General features: G+C 42.6%; 1 protein-coding gene across 1 annotated transcript in view; it reads right to left on the reverse strand.

The window, feature by feature from the left end:
• The window catches only part of LOC147666197 (uncharacterized), a 47238-nt gene that overhangs the window by 14605 nt on the left and 11187 nt on the right, over window positions 1-21446 (reverse strand). Inside the window, exon 2 of the mRNA XM_086949223.1 lies at window positions 12355-12753. Within this exon, the coding sequence (XP_086805349.1) occupies window positions 12355-12753 (399 nt within the window). The remainder of the gene's footprint in view (window positions 1-12354; window positions 12754-21446) is intronic.

Below are 21446 nucleotides of genomic sequence, written 5' to 3' on the forward strand. Positions count from 1 at the left end.
AATGATGCCACAGAACAGGTCATGAGTGGTGTTATGTGTGATATCGCAAGTAGTGCATGACAGGGGGACAAGTTACAGTTGGCTCTACTAACTATAGCTGGTGAATTTCTGCGTTTTTCTTCGTCCAAAACGTTAATGTTGTTACTGACAAATTCACCCAACTATAACATTACGTTAACCTTTTATTTTTTCAGTGAACTTCTATGTAACTATAACTTTACTTTAACCTTAGTTCTTTTGAGAGGTTTGAGGTTTTTTTAAACGTAAATGAATAATTACCATGTGTACATACAACCCCAGGCAGGGGTTGGATGCAGGGTCTGTTGTGGCCAACCCCCTTAAAGGTAACCAATCCCACTCTGCGCAGGGCCTTCAGTCGTGCACTATGGTGGGCTCCCGAGACTTGTGGAGGCTTGGGGAGGGGGGGGGGACTAGCACAGTGCCATCCATGCCGAGCTGTAAAATGACAAATGCCTTTTACCACTCCAGGCACAGTATTACAGCTTTGAATTGGTAAAATACCACCCAGGCCAACCTGAAATGAATAAAAGCAACCCCTGCCAGTATTTCACTCTCATTAGAGCTCTTCAGAGAGGTATAGCTTTTTCCAGACACAAGGGAGCACTCAGTAAAAATCAAAACAGTATCCTTTCAGGCATAGAGTGACACATAACTTATGCAAAAAAGAAGCAGAGAACTCTGGGTGGTTTTACAGTTCGGCATTTATGGCATTGTGCTATTCCTATGCTTAAAAACTTTGCTGTAGAACTGGCAAAAGACTTTGTCGTCTTCTATCTTGGTGTGGGTGGCACCGTGCTAATCCTGTGCTAAAGACTACGATAGAAAAGAAGACATTTGAGGTGAGCAAATTTAGTGGGTCGCTGATTTTGAATATACTCTATAAAGGAGTTGCTTTCCACCTAAACTTGAGAAGTAACCAGAGTTCTCTGCTTCTTTTTGCAAATATATATTCATTGAAAGAAAAAGAAAAAAAGGTTACAGGGACGTTATAATTAGGCTCAGATTTCACTCGTACAAAACTAGTAAAATTCAGCAGATATAGTCACCTGAGATACCTATAATATATGCTCCCACAAAGCTCTGCTTATGACCTCACATATTAAATGACTCATGACATGGTCAGTGACATCACTGATGACATTTCAAATGGTCTCATTGATGAGATCATCAAGTGAGTGTGTTTTTAAGAGTTTATGTATGTTAAACATATATACCAACCTACTACAAAAGTTAAATTAGTATACTAGGTGCACTACTACGGAGTGATCCTACTTATAACATATAGTATGTGAGTGGTTGTGTTACTGTATGTATCCCTGTCTGTATGGGTGTGTCAGAGGCTGTATGGGTATATAAGTGGGCTATGCAAACCTTGGTCACTTCCTTTACTGATTTCATGACCAAACTGGATTTAAGGATAAATTGCATCAAGACCTTCAGTATGAATTGCGGTCATGGTGCATCTAGAAAGAAAAGGAGAATTTTAGTCTCCTCAAACCCTGTTGATAATACCTTAACCTTTCCGTATCTAGGCGTGTTATTCAATCATACTGGCCGATGGAATAATGCAATTAAAACACAAAGGTTATTGTTCAGTAAATCAATTATGGCATTGAAAATTTTCAGTAAACGAATGGGTAGAAAATCAATTGGGGAGATGCTTAGAGTTTATAAAGCGACCTGTGTAGCTATTGTCACTTATGGCGCTGGATTGTGGGGATATGCCAATGTAAGAACACTACAGGTGATGGAAAACTCCTTTATGAAGTATCTTTTAACTGTTCCAGAGAGTGTATCTACACATGTTTTCCACACTGAACTTGGAGAACCATACTTAGAAGATATAATAAAGGTTGCTCCAGTTCTGTTATGGCATAGGGCCTGGACCACCGAAGAATGCAAATTAAATCGCTCCATCTTGATTGATGTGATGAAGCTAGAAAATGGTGGCAGATTTGGTTGGTTAAGTTACATAAGGAATTTTCTCATTGCCTTAGTTCTGGAAAATCTTTTCTCTGAACCCCTATCTATGTGTGACATTTCTAGAAAAGAACTCAAAGAAAAGTGTATGAGCTATCTAGAAAAATGTAGAATAACCAAATAGATGTTGAAACAAACAGTGGTCGCTCTTCAGTTGACAATAATTACAATAAAAATATAACCATATTTAAAACTTCATATGAGCGATCAAGAGAGATTCTTCCTAAAGCGTTTTAGATTAAATTTAATATTCAGGTTACTTAGCTTCCCCAATATGAATGATTGGACAAAAATGTTACCAAAATGTGATGAAATTTCAGATCAATCGGATATTCATGTCCTCTTCTTTTGCAAATTTTACTCGATTCCGAGATGAAGATGGATTGTCCCATTGATAAAGACTATGGGAATGAATCAATGTTGTCCTGCCTTTTTGGCTATTCAAAGATTGGACAATATTTTAACAATTGTATCTATTTTGATGTTTTTTAGAAGTGTTTTTAGATCAAGAAAGTTTATTATATCCTGATTGGTGATGAAGTATCTGTATTTTATGATGAGACCTTGTAAAATGTAATTTTACTGTACTTTTATGGTTGCTCTGTTTTTATAACAACCGAATAAAGATTTTTGATGATGAAGTGGGCATGTGAGTAGCTGTGTGGGTGCGTGAGATGCTTTGTGAGTGGATGTATTGGTGAGTGAATGGATGTGTCAATGGCTGTATGGGTAAGTGAGTGACAGTGTGAGTAGCTCTATAGGTGGGTAACTGGTTGTGTAGTGACTGTATGAGTGAGTGACTGGGTGTTAAAGTGGCTGTATGGGTGACTGAGTGGCTGTTTAGTTAAGTGAGTTGGTGTGTGGGTGGCTGTATTGGAGAGTAAATGTCTGAATAGTTATATGGGTGAGTGAGCAGATGTGAAGAGTACTCTATCGATATGTGAATGGGTATGTAAGTAGTTGTGGGTGAGTGCTTGTATAGGTGAGTGAGTGGCTGTCTTGAGGGGCTTTATGGGTGAGTGAGTGTGTGTGTGTGAGTGACTAGGTGAATAAGTGGATGTGTAAATAGCAGTATGGCTGAATGTGTGGCAGTGTGAGTCGCTGTATGGGTGTGTGGCTGGTTGTAGGAGTAGCTGTATGGATGAGTGAATGGTTGTGTGAGAGTCTGTATGAGGGAGTGGGTGTGTGAGTGGCTCTATGGAGGAGTGAGTGGGTGTGTAAGTACTGGAAGCGGTCTGTGAATGGGTATGCAAGTTGGTTGGATCTGTGAATGAGCATATGAGAGGTTGTATGGGGTGTGAGTGATTGTATGAGTGGATCTGTGGATGAGGTAATCTGTGATGTCATTGGAGATATCATCAGTGATGTCACTGACAATGTGATAAGTGACATCATTTGTGAGGTCATAAGCAGTGCCTTGCGGTGGCGTAAGTTATAGTTAGCCCGGATAACTAACTGCTGAATTTCACTGGTTTGTATGAGTGAAATCTGAGCCCAACTATAACGTCCCTGTAACCTTTTTAGTTTTTTCAGTGAATTTCTAAGGTTTTTCAAATTCTATTTCCCAACTATAACATCCCTGTTAACTATAACATCCCTGTAACCTTTGTTTTTTTTAAGTGAATTTTTATGTTTTTTGAACTAGTAGTCGTGTTTGCAGAGTGGTGGAGAAAGAGGTCGGGCCTCTGACCAGCTCTCAGGAATCCTGCTGTGTCAGACTTGCCGGAGGTAACTTGAGGGCTTATTGTCCCCCAAGGACCCTCAGCATTCAAAGGGACTTCAACCCCAACCAGCAGAGTGCCAAGAGGTGCGCTGCAGAGTGGTGGAGAAAAGGGGCGTGGCATCTGAAGCCCTCTCAGCAATCCCGCTGTTTGGAACTTACTGGAGGTAATGGGCTTATTGTCCCCCAAGAGGATTTCATCCCCCAAAAAGTTGTGCGCCAGGAGGCACATTTATAGAGGGGTGGTTAACCCCTTCCACGCTCATGACGAGCTGGGCTCGTCACGGCGTAGCCTCCTCGCACGCTGATGACGAGCCCAGCTCGTCACGTAAAGTGCGGTTTTAAAAAACTCAGCACAGGAGCGGAATTGCGCTAGCGCGCCTGCGGTTAAGGAGGTTGGCCTCCAGCCACTTGCCAGTCGTTTGTTTATTTATCATTTATAAGGCCCCCTTCCCTGGGCCGTTTTTGGACCTGGGGACCTTATCCTCTGGGGCCCGGCCTTTTTAAAAAAAACTAATTATGAGAGGGGGCCAGACATACCTTCTGGGCTGATTTTTCAACCCCGGGAGACCCCATTCCCCGGGGCCTGGGCTCTATTGTGGATGCCCTAGTACCACCCAGGGCACCCTTTCACATGTGTAGGGGACCACAAGGGGAGCCTGAAGGCCCCACAGTCCCTACCAGCTCCTCGCCTCCTGCTGGAGCCGGCATTGCATTTATACATAGGGAGGTGCTACACATGCAGCTCCCGCTATGTAAATGAAATTTTGCTCCGCTTCCAGCAAGTGTGGGCAATTTTTATGCTCTCGCTTGCTATAAGCGGAGCACTGTTTGCCATGGCTTGGTGGGAGCAATGTCCCAGGGGTCGGCATCCCGGGACATAGCAGGAGCTGGCCCTGGGGGGTGGCTGTCCCTAGGGCCATCTATGGCTCCAGGAGGGGGGCCATACAGCCCCCCTCCTTTGTTGTCTGTAGGGCCTGCCCCAGGGAGGTGGGGATCCCCGGGCCAAGAACAACCAACCTCATTTAAAAGAAAGGAACTTGTCCCCAGGGAGGTGGTGGGTTCCTGAGGTCCTCACACAAAGTTTTTTGGGCCAAGGGAGGTGTTAGTCCCCAGGGCCTGGGGGGGTCCAAGAGCCCCCCCCCCCATTTATCATTAATCAAGCCTCGGCGAGGTGGTGGTGTCCCTGTGGCATAATAAGCCCCAGGAGGGGTAGCCGTTGCACATCCCCTCCTTTATTTCGAAAATGCCCCTGGGACCTTGCCCCCCCAGTCCGATAATCAGCAAAGCGCTGGAGCTCACATTTCATTTTTTTATTTTAGGCAGGATCCAGGAGATCTAGCCCCAAAAAAGTATTTTTGGCCCCGAGGGATTGCTGTGGAACTGCCGCACCCCATCAGTCATAAGTGGTCAGGGTATTTCTACCCTGCCCTCTTATCTTTTTTTTTTAATTCTTCATATTTTTTCTAGGACTTGGCTCAAGCGGAGTCCCAAGATGGCTGCAAACATTTCTGGTTTGAAGTGTTGACAGCTAATCAGGTCTCACACAAGATCAGGGGGGGGGGGGTAGTTGATCCTCCGCATCCCTCTATAGACAAATTTTGATGTTCTTTAATATTTTTAAAAAGTACTGAAAGGATTTACACCAAATCACAAATAGGATGCTTACTGGACCTACAGCTACCCTTCTGCCAAATTTGGTGTAGTTCCTTTCAGCAGTACGGCTGTAGCCCTGTCTAAAGTTCCAATGGAAGCGAACATGGGGAAAACGCATTTTTTTACCCCTTTTTTCTTGGGCCCCCACTTGACAGATCACCCTGAAACTTTTAAGTCAGCAGCGACATTGAGTTTCAAGCTACTTTTTAAAATTTCACGAGGATTCGTCAAACGACGCCAAAGTTATTGGCTAATGAAAAAACACTATTCCAATGGAAACTAGCCACATGCTAGTTTTACCGCAACCCTTTTCTATCATTGCAACTTTGGGCTTTTTGGCACTATTTCTACTAAAAAATGTTTTTACAAATCATATCTCCAATTCCCCTTATTGGATTATTGTCGTTTTGTTAATTAAATGTTAATTAAATGTTGTTCTTTATTGCTAATTTGTTTTGGAATAGTTATTGTTTTGCATTTCTACTTTATTATGGCTTTAGCGCCACATAAATACCTCATGCATTGCCTCTGTTAAGCCTGTCTGCTTTGTGCCATAGCTACCAGGGTGTTGAGTGCAGTTTTATTTAGCAATTTTAGTGGTTCTCCTTGACAAGGATTGTGATTATTACTTGAGGTTCGTACTTTCCCCACTCAACCCATAACCCACTTTTTGATATCCCTCAAATATCTTTGGAACATTATTTTGAACTTGTAGTCCAGTAGGCAGCTAAATGCCATATTCCCCGATCTTATTTTCTCATGGGGATCTCAGATCTGACAACAGACATGCCCCAGAATCCAACATTTTAAAAACATGCTACTTCCTTGTCCGCTGTAAGTGCTTCAGCCAAACGGAGCACAGAGTACTGGCGAGTGACTGGTAAGGGCTTGTTCAAAGTGCGAAAGCCGATGCACAATGGACCACGTTGTTTTTCTGGATGGTGACCGCAATCCGCTAAATCTAAGGGCTGGCAACTGCTGCATGAAACACACTGCCTACAGGTTTTGCACGTCCTCCATGTCTGCCTGGGCATGGTGCCTAATCTGTTCTACAATGGCGTATTGGTCTTCAGTCAAAGGTTATGCACAAGCTTCCACGCCTCAAAGGGCACCATGCTCAGGCTTACAGTACATCTGCGCACTGGGCTAGCTGCCAACGCGGGTGTTCATTAGTAGATTCTGAAGTTGTGGAAATAGCAACGTTCTGTTTGCAGTGGTTGAACTTGGGTTCCTCTCCAAACTTTACCCTGTTCTTTCCCCACTAATGATTCCCATTGCTGCTCTTTTCCTAGTAGCTAAACCAAGTTATTTGTGTGTCCCTAATAGTATCCCTGAAACTAAGCCTAACCTGTAAAAAAGTTATGCCATCTTTTTTGTTTTGTTTTAGGAATGCGTTGTAGGGATTTCTCCAATATGGTATTATGTGTCATGCCATTCGTAGTCAGGACATTCTCCCAACAAGGCTCACAATCTTGTTGGACAGTAAAATGGTGCATATTGGCACTCGGGCAATATACATTAATACTGCCATCTTCAGTTTAAAACATTCAACTATAATTTAAAGAGGATCTTCTTAAGAACAGGGACATTTATCTAAAAAAAGTTTTTAACAAGTTACTGGCATATGAAGCACATTAAAGCATGCCATCCAACACATGGCACCCAAGTGTAGACGTTGTACCAGAGTACAAGTGGACTTGGTGGCACAGGCCCCGAAACCCACTGCAAATTATCGAGCAAAAGGCACTTATCCGGGGCATGCTTCTAAAGGAAATGGCAGCTACCAGCTGGTCCAAACACAGAGGGTCCCGGCCCCCTCCAAGGTTTCCATGGAAGCAAATACAGATTGGCTAGCAGACAATGCACCCCACACAAAGCAGACTTTTTCGAGTTGTTGCACATCAAGTAATAAAATGAGTTCCTGTTGTCAAACACAACAGACAAATGATGATTAAGGAGTGTTGCAGGGTGCTGGCTGCTAATCTTGCTGATTCTTATCCTGTGAATAATATTTGTTACTACTGACATAGCAGACCTCCACTGGGGAGATGGCTGTCTGCTGCAGAGATTTTCTGTACCTATTGGTAAAGTTCCGGATTACCACATAGTCTAAGTAGACTCCGGCCTATGCGTCCCACACCTTTTGGCAGCCCCGTGACAACTGATCAAAAAATTATTCATTTTATTTGGAAAGAAAATTACAATCAAACTTTCTTAAATAGCGTTTCAAAAAGATAATCATTAATGAATCAACTAAAAACAAAAATCAAAAACTTTACATTAAAGAGTCTATAGAGAAAAAACTGTATTAATGTAATGTACCCATTAACAACTTAAAGTACATATTCCAGAGATATGAGATTTATATAACAGTTTGTCTCTTTGAAGCTCATCTTCTGGCAGCTAGCTGTCAGATTGTAAAAACATCCGGTGCATTGGGTATTAGGAGATAATTTGGAGAGGGGGGGGTCCGAAAATGTGATAGCCTTGGGGTCTCGACAGGGATTAATCCGGTACTGTATTGGTATACTCTGAACTAAGCCGGAGAATGTTGGGGCTCAGCTAGTGGGTCAAGGAGGCCCACGGTGGGCCAGGCCCCGAGAGGTAAGGCGTTCACCTACACCTGGCCCAAGACAAGTGGTGTGCCTTTGAGCATTATGCATGCAGGTAACTCTCTGCATTGCAGTGCAAACCTTGTGAATGGCGTCAGAAATGGAGATATCAGTGAAGCAGCGGCCACAGAGCACAATTTGTTATTTGCTGAGCTGTATAATACATGGCTGGTACCGTGGGTCCGGTCCACAGGTAGACATATGACAAGACAGGAAGGACTATTGGAATTATGTGATTCTGCAGCTCCAGCGTTTTCCGCATAATTATGGCTTTGCTGCTTTTGCCACATAATCCATCTGCTGCAGAATATGCACATAAAAAAAAGCTTCAGCTCAAACAGTTCAAATGTTACTTAAATTGCAGTGACATGTATTGCTGCACAGTAGAAGGCACTTTACAAAGATCGACTGGTCACTTTTTAGTTGCTTATTGCTTTACTTGGGTATTCCACTGGGAACTATGTGGCGAAATCTTTTTCCAGAGCGTGCCGCATTACGTAGCACAACTTGCCTATTCTTACCGAATAATTTAGTCAACCCTGCCGTATACATTGGTCCTCCACTGCCACATAATTCCAGTGGCCCAGCAACAAGACTGTCAAAGACAGACTAGGCGGGACGACGCGGGAAGCATCTCGTGACACTGCAGTTGGCTTTTTGCACCTTACAAGGTGAAGAATTCAAGGGAAAAACCAAGGCAGCGGTGCCCAAAGCCCTGTTCCAGCGGTGCTATTAAAAACTGTCACGCGAGTACCAAGGCTGCACCTCAGCGCTCTTCAATCCACTGCCAGACACTGCTGCTCCTTCATCTTTACTCTTGCTGGTTCCTGCTTTCTCCTTGTGTGCCCATTTTTATCTTTCGCCTTCCTTCCCGTTTGTGTGTTTTTCTTTCTTTTGCTCACAGTATATCTCGGGTGAGGGAAAATGAGTGCCGATGGCACCCACCAACCACCGCTGGTTCAAATTAAGCACCGATTTCTAGATTGTACAATAACCAGCCATAATCTAAGACTGCCTCCTTCTGCCTTTTACTCAGATTTCCACATATTCACTTCTCTTCATTCTTGATCTCTTTGTAATACATGGGATTCTGCAATGCCTGTATAATAACCCGTCTCTAATTTCTTCACAATATGCAGCTCGTGAAGCACCCAGCCGCTTTCATAAAGAAATGACACAGCTGCACAACTGTAATAATTTATTACAGTTGAGTTCAGACGTTCCATCGCCTGCTGCCAGAGCCAGCAGGCAGGGAAAAGGCCAGGCATGTCACGGAGCATAATTAAAGCAGCTGTTTAAAGAACGATAAACAAAACATGTCTTTGCTTTCTTCTTTCTGGTGACTAGCAGAAAGGAGATATTTATGGCTGCGCGTTTTTTGTACTCCTTAGGTTATTACAGAAAAGTTAGAATATTTCTGCTGGTTTCTAAACATTACGAGCTATTGCACTTTTTAATAAAATTGGTTTGTATTAAACGGATTCTACCATCTTTTTGCAACAAATATCTAACAGCTTTTGATGTGCTTAATTTTGCACTAGAGATTCTATTTGTACTATTCATGTTTGCAAATATGCTCTGTCTTTCATACGAAAGAGGTATGCTATGTGTAGGAACCCTAGACACAGATTAACCAGGTTTGGAAAAGCACCCAGTCGAGCCACTGGGGGCCAAGGGTAGAGTCCGTGAACAGAGAGTAAGTCCAGCCTTCACCAAGGAAACTTGTAAAAAGACCCTAAACGATAAGCGCTAGTGCCTTAATTCAAATGTCACCGGCTAAGCAATCATCTTGAGTTGTTGCATACAAAACTGCATGCTGCTTAGTGCCTGGGAATAGGGGGGGCAAAGGTGTGCCAAACTGCTGCACAAGTCGTTACAAGTGCACACAGCCAATGATGATCACTGCTGCACGTTCCATGTATACTTTTCTGAGGTAAGGCATCGCTTGCTAAGCATCCGTTTGTCCAGGTAGAGGCTGCCTTCCATTTCTAAAGTCCTTGGACCTGGCTACCATTTTGTATACAAAGCTCAGCTTCTTGAAGGGCAGTATGCCAAGGAACCTACTCTAGCGGAGGTGGGGTAATGAGGAGGTTTGGAGAGTTTCCTAGTAGTATACGTATTCTTCGAAGATGGTAAGCATACTCTCTCACATATTCTCTGTGAAAGAACCTTACAAGCTTTCCTGTTTAATCACATGCAACCTAGGGCTCTAACGAGCCAAGCCCGCTTCAGATCATAGGATGGCCGACTGGTTACATTTTCTGCTTAGCTTGAAATTCCTGTGTGTCCTATTTTTCAACCTGTAGCTCTTTTATGTATTTATTGGTATTTTAGTTATTATAAGTTTTTAAGCATATAGTATTTTTTTGCAGAAATCCCTACGTCTTTGCTTAGAGTCCACTAGCCACCTATGCTTTCTGACTGGTTCAGTAAAACCAGCTACCTCGAGTGGGTTTACGCTAGGTACATAGTCACTAGTTTGGGTGGGAGTTTTGGGTCTGCACGGAGGGTGGCTCCTCTATCAGAATTTGTGGAGTCCCAGGCAAGTATATTTTGCTGTTTGAGCAATCTCTTCCCTTCTCTAGAAATAGCTTTCTAGGCCATGTATTGCATATATTTATTGTATAGGTGCTGGACAGTGTCTGCCTTGAATGGTCTTAACGTAACACCAGCCTTAGGTGGATGAATAGGATAAGAGTATCGGTGTCCAAATTATAACGAAAGCCACCTGTACTCTGGGTTTATTAAGTACGGCTTGAAAGTGGAACTTTCTGCAAGACTTATTCCTCGAATCACATTTTTTTTTGCTTCACCCAGAAGAGTATATATTTCCGTCACTCCCTGCCATTGGGTGTTAGGTCTATTAATCCACCTTCGGGGAAATGCTCCCATTTGAATGCATGAGGTAGTATTTTACATCTACACAAAGCCAAGCAATCGCCACACTGTTTGCCCCATCCAAGTCTTCACCATTTACGCTCTAAACAGAACAGTTCTCTGTTTTTTTTTTTGCCTTTTCTCCCCAGTATTGGCCAAGCCAGTAGGAGTAGATCTGGCTTAAATGCGCTAAAAAGCAATTTTGCAAGCAGCACATGGAAACAGCATTTGCAAAAGACTGATTACAGAACTATTGGCTGTGCAAATACTTGTTCCTTGGAAGTCAACCATTCAATCATTATAACCTGGCCTGTATGCTGTGCTTTGCAGCAGAATACAAATTAGCACCACAAATGTGCCTTAATATGCAGTAAAGACTGCCAACTCAGCTTAGGTGCGACACACATTGATTAGTCTATAAGGGTAAACAACCTTTACAACGCAACTTTTACCACGCAGTGCCTTTACGACGCAACTTTTACAACGCAAACCATTACAACGCATTGTGTTGGAGGGCGCTCTAAGATAGGGAATAGGTTTAATGTACTATCCAACACCTTCAATACTATCCACGGGGACTGGAGTTTGAATAGTAAATTAAACTATTCACTATCCAGCGCCCCAAAGCACTATGCGTTGTAAAGGCATGCGTTGTAAAAACCGCGTTGTAAAGGCATGCGTGGTAAAAGCATGTGTTGTAACGTCATACATCCGTCTATAAGGACAATAAAAATCCTAAAAACATACTGCAGCAACTGCATTGCAGATATGTAGCATTAGGTCTGCTGCTTTGCAAGTTTGTAAAAAAATTGAGTGCCTTTCCTGCCCTGACTGCTAACCAGAACTTAGAAACTGAGTGGCACTGCATACCCTAGTTACATTAGAGCCCTATAGTTTTTGGGCAGCCTCTAAAAGGCCTATTCACAAAGGCCTTTTGGAGTAAATAAAGTGTTACTCCTTTACGAACTCTTACATCAAAACATCTAAAATGGGATTCATATCTGAACATTCATGTACAATTATTACAAATAGAAAGGATCATGACCTCTTTGCACTATTACTAGTAGGAAGTTGGGCGTTTCAGGACCATTCACAAAGGCATGTAATAGTACCTTAAAAAGTACCCCGGTAGTGCTACTTCTTGTACTCGGGAATGCTTTTGTGAATTGGCCCCTAGATCTTGCACAGTAATGACAAGATGGCACTCATCAATGCTTGACTGGAGCAACTAAATGGTCACCGACACAACTAAAGCTTCCACCTGGATTCAATATGAATGTTAAATCTATACATTTGCAGCACTGGGCTTTGAATGAGAATTGGAAAAGAAAAGGAAAGACATCTAGAGATAGAGGATTTGCATGCATGGCTAACATTCTTTAGCTAACAAACATCAACCTCCATTAGTTAATGTTTTTAGGTAGAACACCATCAGAAATAATCATGGAAATTGTACGTATGTAGTCCAGGGAAAGGCTGATATCTTACCCATGCTGGACACACTTTGAGATGAAGATAGTGCCCGCTGTCTTGGAGTTGTACTGGTGCCGGGTTGTGATGCAGAGTCCGAGGCGTGTGACCCCATTCTGTTCAGAAACCGATAGTCCTCCGACAGTCTGTCAGGCGGATTTTCCAAGTATTGGAACGGGTCAGACACATGACCATTGGTGAAAACTGTTCTGGAAGGCATGTTAACACAGTTTGTGTAGATCTCAGAGGAGATCTCCCCTGGCTTCAACCCAGGTGATTTTGTCCTTGGATCGGTGTGTGAATCCGCAGTAGAGTCCATGTTTTCCTGGGGAAGCTGCTGTGACACCGTTTTGATTCCTGGTGCATCAACAGAAGCCCACCGTCCCGGCAGGTCTTGGGAAGCGTCTGCCCCGACATCTGCGAGAAAGAACACACAGTTATTGGCTACAACCTAGACATGTTAATTCTAACTGCACTTTCCAGATTCTCCATGAGAAATAAGGCTTCAAACCAAGTAAGAGGGTATCTATGTTGATTTATAAAGCACAACCGTGGCCCCAAGACACTAGACTGCATAACAATAAATAGTTATCAGGGGACCGTAATCAATACAATAAACAAAGTGTTACACATACTGAGTAATATAAAAATACAATAGAGCAAGGAAGGGAATGTCATAAATCAGGGAGATGCAACAGCCATGAACTGATATATCTCAAAAGCAAGCCTAAGAAAAACTCAGGTTGTAACAAATGAAGCTTTCACTTTATGTCTAAGATTACACAACTTAGTCCTACTCGGAACAGTCGTGGCCGGCATGATTCGCGGGAGGGGCTCGGGGTGCGCACAGGGGGGTGGGGTTGGGGGGAGGGGGGGGGGGGGGAGAAGATTAAAAAAAAAAAACGAAACGAACAGGAAGCAGGCAGCCTGCCTCCCCTCCCCAAGCCAATCACAACGCTGCAATGGCAGCATTGTGATTGGTGGGTACAGCACCCAGCCAGGCGCCTATGGGGAAGCCATTTTCTCTATGTAGGCTGCATGCAGCAGCCTACATGGAGAAAACGCAGAGTGTGCATGACTGGTTTGGTCAGCCCCAGAGGGCCGACCAAACATAAAGGGCCCACAGCATTGGCAAGCCACTACTCCCCAACCCACCCACTCCCAACCAGGCATACCCTCCCGGCCACCCCCAACCAGGCATACTCTGACTTCTGCTTTCTTGCAGTGTGAAGAAGCAGAAACATAAATGGTATTTAAAATACCATTTTATGTTTCTGCTTCTCGCAATGCAAGAAAGACGTGGGGCGACGCTCCTCCACCCTAATGGAGGAGCCGCCCCTGATTCAGAGACCAGGATTAAAAACCATTCCCTCGGGTTCCACAGTTTTCAAAATGCCTGCTAGATTACTGATGTGGGGGTGGTTCTGATAGCGAGATGCAAAGAAGGCTGACCCCAGGGGTATGGCACTGTTGGGGGCCAAGCCCAGATTTTAATGCAGCGTTTATTATCAGCATATTTTGTTAACGTGGTAAAGGTGTGGTTAGACACTTAAAAAAATGACTTTCTAGATCCTTCCCTCTTCTATCCCTCCACTATTCTTTTCAATTCAAATAACAGACTAACATGTCCACCGCTCAAAATAATTTCATATTTGTGTAGACTAATTCACCACTAAATCTTTTTTGGCTCCAAAGTAGGGTGCTACTTGCCTAAAAGTGCTTCAACACCTCATCGGGATAGCAAGCACTATATAAATGCAACCCTTTGCCCTCTTCTATCCCTCCACTACCCTTCTCAATTCAACTAACAGACTAATATATCCACCGCTCAAATTAATTTCATATTTCACTATATTAATTCACCACTAATCCTTTATGGGTTCCGGAGTAGCGTGCTACTCGCCGAAAAAGCACTTCAACACCTCATATGTGTTAGTAGGTGCTATATAAATGCATTTACAATACAATACAATACTAGCCCTCCCATCTCAGTAGGTCATTAGATGCTACATTACTAAGATCTCACCTAAACTTACTAACATTCCATGAAATTCTGCGAGACACCACAACCGGCCGAGAAGCTCAGAAACCTGAAACATCCCAGATGAATTATACACAGACATGTCAATATTCCAGAGTAGACCAGACCTCATTCAATGAAGCCTTTTCTGGTTCCTAAGCCACCCTCTTCTGAAGGTACCTTTCACTGCAATAAAGAGATGACATCCTCTACTGTGAGTTAATGGATCTTTTGGTGGCATATAGCCACATTTTATGAGGTTTGAACGACCCAGAACCATCAGAGATTCTAAGATGGAAAATGCCTTGACCTCAGTACACCAGGCATCATGTGCGAGAGCCTTTCCTCATTGATACTGCCAAGTTTCTTTCTTGTGAGGATTTGATTTTGCATTGCAATTGTTTTCTCATCTAATGACAACACTAAGTACACACACGAATCTCAGGGACCTAGAAACATCGAGTGTCCAATGTCGACATCCGTACAGGGATAGCTAGACAGCCAAGCTGTGAACAGCAGGTCCAATGCCGTGATGGCACTCTTGAATCAGACGCTGCAGGCTCCAGACTATGATAAGTGTTGTGATCATACAAATCCATACCACAAACCAGTTTATTTCCATCTCCTTGACACCTCTCTCTGCTTCCTCCAAGGCTTCCTCATTCTTTAGTTTTAAACAGTTATACGCTTACTAAAACAAATTTGTAAGTGCACCGTATCACACTGATGGGGAGGAAACACACATACAATTTTGACTTATGAGATATCTGGCTGGCAAAGACTAATCTACTGGAGTTTTCTTTAGGTTGTGGTATCTTGGAATTTTTGGGGATTCAGTGGAACTACAACATGTGTTCACTGTAGTAATTGACACTACACAATGAGTAGGTTCAAGTGGGTTTATTCAAGAGAAGAACAGCTTAACAACCACAGGAGGAAAAGGATGTCTTCTTCATCAGTCTAGCAGTAACAGTGACATTCAAGAGAAAACATTCTAACATCCTAACACTCTACTGAGTGACATGGGGAAGGTTCCAGATGACATAGGATAATGGAATACCACACACCTCCCCCCTTTTAAAAAAAAAACAAAACAACAAAAAAAAAAATAAGAAAAGTAAAACCTAAACAGAAGCAAGATAATGCAAAACAAATTCAAGTTCTAATATAATCTTTAAACTTTGAAGGAGCACACTTCACGCGCTCACTACGTCTTAATGAAATATCTTCACACTCTACATTAGATTGGTTGTCTACAGTAACACCTGGAACAGGTCGAACATCATTGGTCGCAGAATCAAGATTATTAGCAATAACTTTTCCTAAATTGTCGTAGACCTCATGCATACCAGAGAAACCGTCTGAAATATGGTCTGAGACAAGTTTTTTAGGAAGAATAGTTTTCTGAGAAGAAGTAGCAGAGGGTTTGCATAAGGAGACCCTTCTCAAATTCCATATTTTCCCCCCTTCGACTCTAACAGCTTTGCTGAAAATTTCAATTACTTTGATAGGATCAGACCATCTAGAGACATTCTTGTGAAACAAACCACCCATTTTTACACGAACTCGATCACCAACCTTTACACTGCAAGTATTATACTTCTTTTTGGTAGAATGTTGGGCCATACTATCCTGGTATTTCCCAATTTTATTCCTCAATACCTTAAAGTCTACCTCGTAGGGAGTATCGCTTTTTAACCACCAGGGTAAAAGGCGAGAACCTGGCTTCCTCCCTCGCAACAACTCAAAAGGAGATAGGCCAGTGACTGAATTAGGAGACAACCGATAAGTTAATAAAGTTGCTTGAAGCGCTTTCTTCCACTTCAAACCACTTTTAATGGCCAATTGGCAAGATTCTTTGATGACTCTGTTGAACCTCTCAACTTGGCCGTTGGCCTGCGGAAAATAATTGGAGGTCCTTTTGTGAATGATGCCACAATTTCTGAGAAAACACTCAAATTCATTGCTAATGAACTGAGGACCATTGTCTGAAATAAGTTCCTCAGGCAAATCTTCTCTAGCAAATATCTCATCAAGAAAATCAATTACATGCTCTGAGGAAATTTTCTCAACAATTTTTAATTCAGGCCACTTAGAGAAATAGTCAATTAAGACCAATGCAAACATTTCTCTACCGGATTGATAGCTGAAAGGACCAATAATATCAATTGCTAACCTTCGCCAAGGACCATTTGCATACTCAATGGGAGTAGTGTCAACAGACAAGCTCTTCACAGATTTATCACTCAACAAACAAGGAGAACAGTTCCTGACCCAACTATCTACCATGGCATCAATACCAGGCCACCAGTAGTGTTCCCTGATCCTTCTTTTGGTGGTGGACATCCCCATGTGCCCCTCGTGTGCCAACTTGCAAATACTTTCTCTCAAACTTGTGGGGGGTATGATTTTATCTGATCTGAGAATGATGTCTTGACTTAACATTAAATCATCCTTAACTTTAAAAAATGATCCCAACTCACCAGAAAGCTTCCTTTCTTCAGGCCAACCTCTAATCAAAAACTGCTTAACTTGGTTCAAAACAACGTCATTCTCCATAGCTTCTGACCAATCCTTTTCAGAAAAAATCACAGGACTTTCTTGATCTGAAATTATATTGACATCTGCAAACGAGTACGCAACATCACAATCTAAGCTGTCACCTACTTCTACACTGGCGGGAAAACGTGACATACAATCCGCGTGAACATTTAAACGGCCAGGAACATATACGACCTCACAACGGTATTCCTGTAATTTGGCAGCTAACCTCGCTAAACGAGCAGTAAGAACTCTTCCACCACCAGCAGCTAACATGGTGATCAGAGGCTTATGATCAGTTCTCAAAGAGAATTTTGTCCCCCATAAAAATTGTCTGAAATGCTGAGAGGCCCAAGTACAAGCAAGTAATTCTCTCTCAATAGTTGAATAATTATTCTCAGCATCACGTAGGGCTCGAGAAGCATAGGAGACAACAAATTCGCCAGATTTATCCTTTTGCATTGGTACAGCCCCAAGACCTACATTGCTTGCATCAACGTAAACGATACATTCTTTACCCACTGAGTAAGGTTTCAGAAATGGGGCCTCAACAATCTTGTGTTTCAAAATTTCAAAGGAATTTTCTTGTTCTTTGCCCCAGACAAATTTTGCATTTTTTTTTAAAAGAATCCTCAAGGGGTGCACAATATCAGAGTAATTTTTAACAAATTTACCATAGAATTCAGTCAATCCTAAGAATGAGAGTAACTGTTCCTTTGAATTGGGAGAGGGTGCATTGACAATATTTTTCACATGATTAACTTTGGGTTTAATTCCATAACTTGATATTTCATGTCCAAGGTACTCAACCTTGTCTTGTCTGAATTTGCATTTGTTATATTTCAGAGTAAGACCCTTGGAACGAACTTTCTCCAAAACACAAGATAAATTCTCATCATGTTCAGTATGATCTTTCCCAAAAATCAAAATATCGTCCTGGAAAGCTATGGCCTCCTTGCAGTCTGTTAATAATTCTTTCATAAGGCGCTGAAAAACAGAGGCTGCGCTTGCTAACCCGAAAGGCATGCGTAAGTACTGAAACATGCCTTCTGGGGTGACAAAGGCAGTCAATTTCCTTGAGTCTTCATCTAATTCTACTTGGTGGTAGGCACTAGCCAAGTCAATTGAGGAAAAAACTGTAGCACCTGATAATGCGGAAATTAACTCGTGGATATTTGGCAAGGGATGTTTATCAATCCATATTTCTTTATTAAGGCTGCGCAAATCCGCACATAGGCGAAGTTCGCCTGAACTCTTAAGTGAAATCACAATGGGCGAAACCCAAGGAGAAGATTCAATTGGTTCTATTATATTTCTCTTCACCAAATCATCTAGAATTTCTTTTAATTTGGGTCTATAGGCTAAAGGGACATTCCTTACTCTATGCCTGACAGGAACAGCATTGTCGTTTAAGACGATTTTGTGCTTGAAACCAATATATTTCCCTAATTTGTCATTGAAAATTTCAGGAAAATTCATGAGTACTCTCTTAGTGAAATCAGTATTGCTAGAAGTATTCAATGTTAAATTAACTAACGAGTCAGTAATGTGCCTTTCAAGCCGGGGTTCATCAACATAAACTGGAGGGACAGAATTTGGATCTAATTTGATTCCTAAGGCACGTTGATGAGGCCAACAAAGGATAGAAACACCTTTGGTAGCAACGTAAACTTTTGCACTGATATCCCAGTTCTTAAAAGATATTTTAGCCCAAAAGAAACCCTCTAATGCAATCTTTCGTCCCGTGTACCCACCAGGATATATGTCTGGACTTAAGAGTTCCCTTTTATGCCACAATTGTTCGAAAATATTTTTACCAATAATGGTGTACCATGCACAGGAATCAACAAATATTTCAATAGGTTTGTCGTCCATAAAAACTGTACAAGAAGGAAAATTATTTTGAATACATTCATCAACAGAAAGTATGCAATTTAAACTATTAAGAACCTCTTCTTCCTCTGGAGAAATATAATTAATTCTCTGACTAGATCTGCACACATTGCCAAAATGTCCTTTCCTTTTACATTTGATACAAATCTTATCCCAGGCAGGACAACCTTTATAGTTGCCGACATGGTTGGCACTACCACACCTGTAACAAAATATTGTACTTTTTTTAGTAAAGCTCTTATTATCGTTAGGATTCCTTGCATATTTTTTCCTAAAGGAAGGTTTAGTATTGAGAGTGTTTGAAGTAGGATGACCAGTATGGGTTTTAACAATAGCTACTTCAACCTCAGGAACATTAGTTTTCAGGTTTTTACCTCTAATTTCGGATACAAATATTTCAGAATGTTCAATGCCTTTAGCTATGTTCACTACTGCAGCAAGAGTAGTTTCTGTACCCAACCAAAGTCTTTCTTGAATCTTTTTGCTTTTTGTTTTCATCATTATTTGATCCCTGAGAACTTGTTCATAAGATATAGTTTCAAAGGAACAAGTACAAGCAAGAGAACGTAGTGCTGCAACGTAATCCTCAATTGTTTCATCTTGTTTCTGTTCGCGAGAGTAGAACTTGAACCTTTCCATAACAGTATTAATCCTTCTACCAAAACGAATTTTCATTTGTTTAGAAGCTTTGTTGAAAACATCCATATCACCTGCATCGTCCAAAGGTGGTAAATTATCAAATTCTTTTATACCTGCACCACCAAGACAATGTCTTAGAAGAGCAAGCTTTCTTTTTGCTGAACAATCTTCTTTTTCTAAGACATCCACGTAGGCAATAAACATGGGAAACCAAAGATCCCATTCTATTGGAGGATCGCCAGCGACTTGAAGAAAGTGGGGTGGTGCTGCAATGTTTGACATCCTGTAAATAAAGCTTAATATTAACACATAAAATAGTACAGTGTAAATAACAAAATAAATGAATATCTCTATGTTATTATTATTATTATTATTATTAGTATTTATTTTTATAAAGCGCGATAGTCACCCGGGGGTATCCCAGCGCTAAAGAACCATGAATTCACCAGGTCGAAGGGGGGAACTGAAGCAGAAAAGAGGGGAGGGGGAGTACAGATTTAGGGAAAAAGATGGGTTTTTAACAGTTTCCTGAAGCGCAGGTATTGAGGTTCAAGACGTAGATTACGGGGAAGTGAGTTCCAAAGGCGGGAGGCTTGTACTGAGAAACGTCTTCCTCCTGCTCGGGTTTTCCTGAATCTAGGGATGTTGGAGAAGTTTTCTGCATTGGAGCGGAGGGACCTAGAGTTCCTATAGGGAGTGATAATGTTACTGAGAACAGGAGGGCCTTGATTCTGCAGCGTTTTGTGAACAAGACATAGGGCTTTGAATTTGACTCTCTCCCTTATGGGGAGCCAATGGAGGAGTTTAAGAGCGGGCTTGGCAGATGATCTGGCCGGGGTGTTAGTGATGATCCGGGCGGCCGTGTTCTGAATTATCTGTAGTTTGGTGAGGGTCGCTTCGGGGGCACCCAGGTAAATCACATTGCTATAGTCCAGTCTCGATATAATGAGACCTTGGACTAAAAGTTTTTGGGATTTAGGGGGGAGAAGGGGCAGAACTTTCCTCAGAGATTTTAAGAGGCCGAAGCAGGTCCCTGCCACCTTCTTTGCTTGTGAGGTGAAGGAGAGATCGGAATCGATCCACACACCCAAACTTTTCACCTCTTTTTTAGGATCAGGGGGTGGACCCAAACAAGCTGGCCAGCTGTCCAGGGGAAGTGAGGCTCCTTCCGGGCCTAGTATAAGGACCTCGGTTTTTGTCCCGTTGAGTTTTAGGGCTGATCTGTTCATCCAATGATGGACCTGCGTAAGGCAGTTGAACAGATCAGCTTTCTGTTGCTTGGGATGGGACAGAGACACCACTAGTTGAGTGTCGTCGGCGTAGCTGACGACGCTCACTCCGAAAGGGATGATAACCTCCTCCAATGTGGACATATAGATATTAAATAAAGTGGGACTCAGGGAGGAGCCCTGAGGCACACCACATTGGAGGGGCATTTCGGAGGAGCGGGCGTTCTTTTCCCAGATCTGGTAGGACCGTTGGGCCAGGAAGGATGAAAGCCAGGATAGGGCTGTACCTTTCACTCCCACCCCAGCCAGTCTTTTGATAAGAAGTTGGTGGTCAACTGTATCGAACGCTGCACTAAGGTCGAGGAGGATCACTGCCACTGATCCACCCCCATCCAATAGTGCTCTTGCCTCCTCTACAGCAGCCAGAAGGGCGATATCCGTGCCCTGTCCAGGTCGGAAACCTGTCTGGGAGCTTTTTAATTTATTATTGGCCTCTAGGAACTGAGAAAGTCTCCTATTGACCAATTTTTCTACGACCTTGCTCACTCCCGGCAGTAGGGAGATAGGTCGGTAATTAGTCAGATTCTCGGGGTCCAGCGTAGGTTTCTTCAGCAGGGCTTTTACCACCGCCTTCTTCCAGCTTGAGGGTACGGTTCCTTGTTGGAGTGAGGTGTTAATCAAGTGGGTAAGGGAAGGGATGATAGTGGGGGCTACCTCTTTAAGGATACGGAGGGGAGCAGGGTCGCTAGGGGAGCCGCTCTTCATAGAGTTGAACACATTACTCACCT

The sequence above is a fragment of the Lissotriton vulgaris genome, unplaced genomic scaffold (assembly GCF_964263255.1).
Source record: "Lissotriton vulgaris unplaced genomic scaffold, aLisVul1.2 SCAFFOLD_637, whole genome shotgun sequence".
In the NCBI taxonomy this organism is placed as follows: Eukaryota; Metazoa; Chordata; class Amphibia; order Caudata; family Salamandridae; genus Lissotriton; species Lissotriton vulgaris.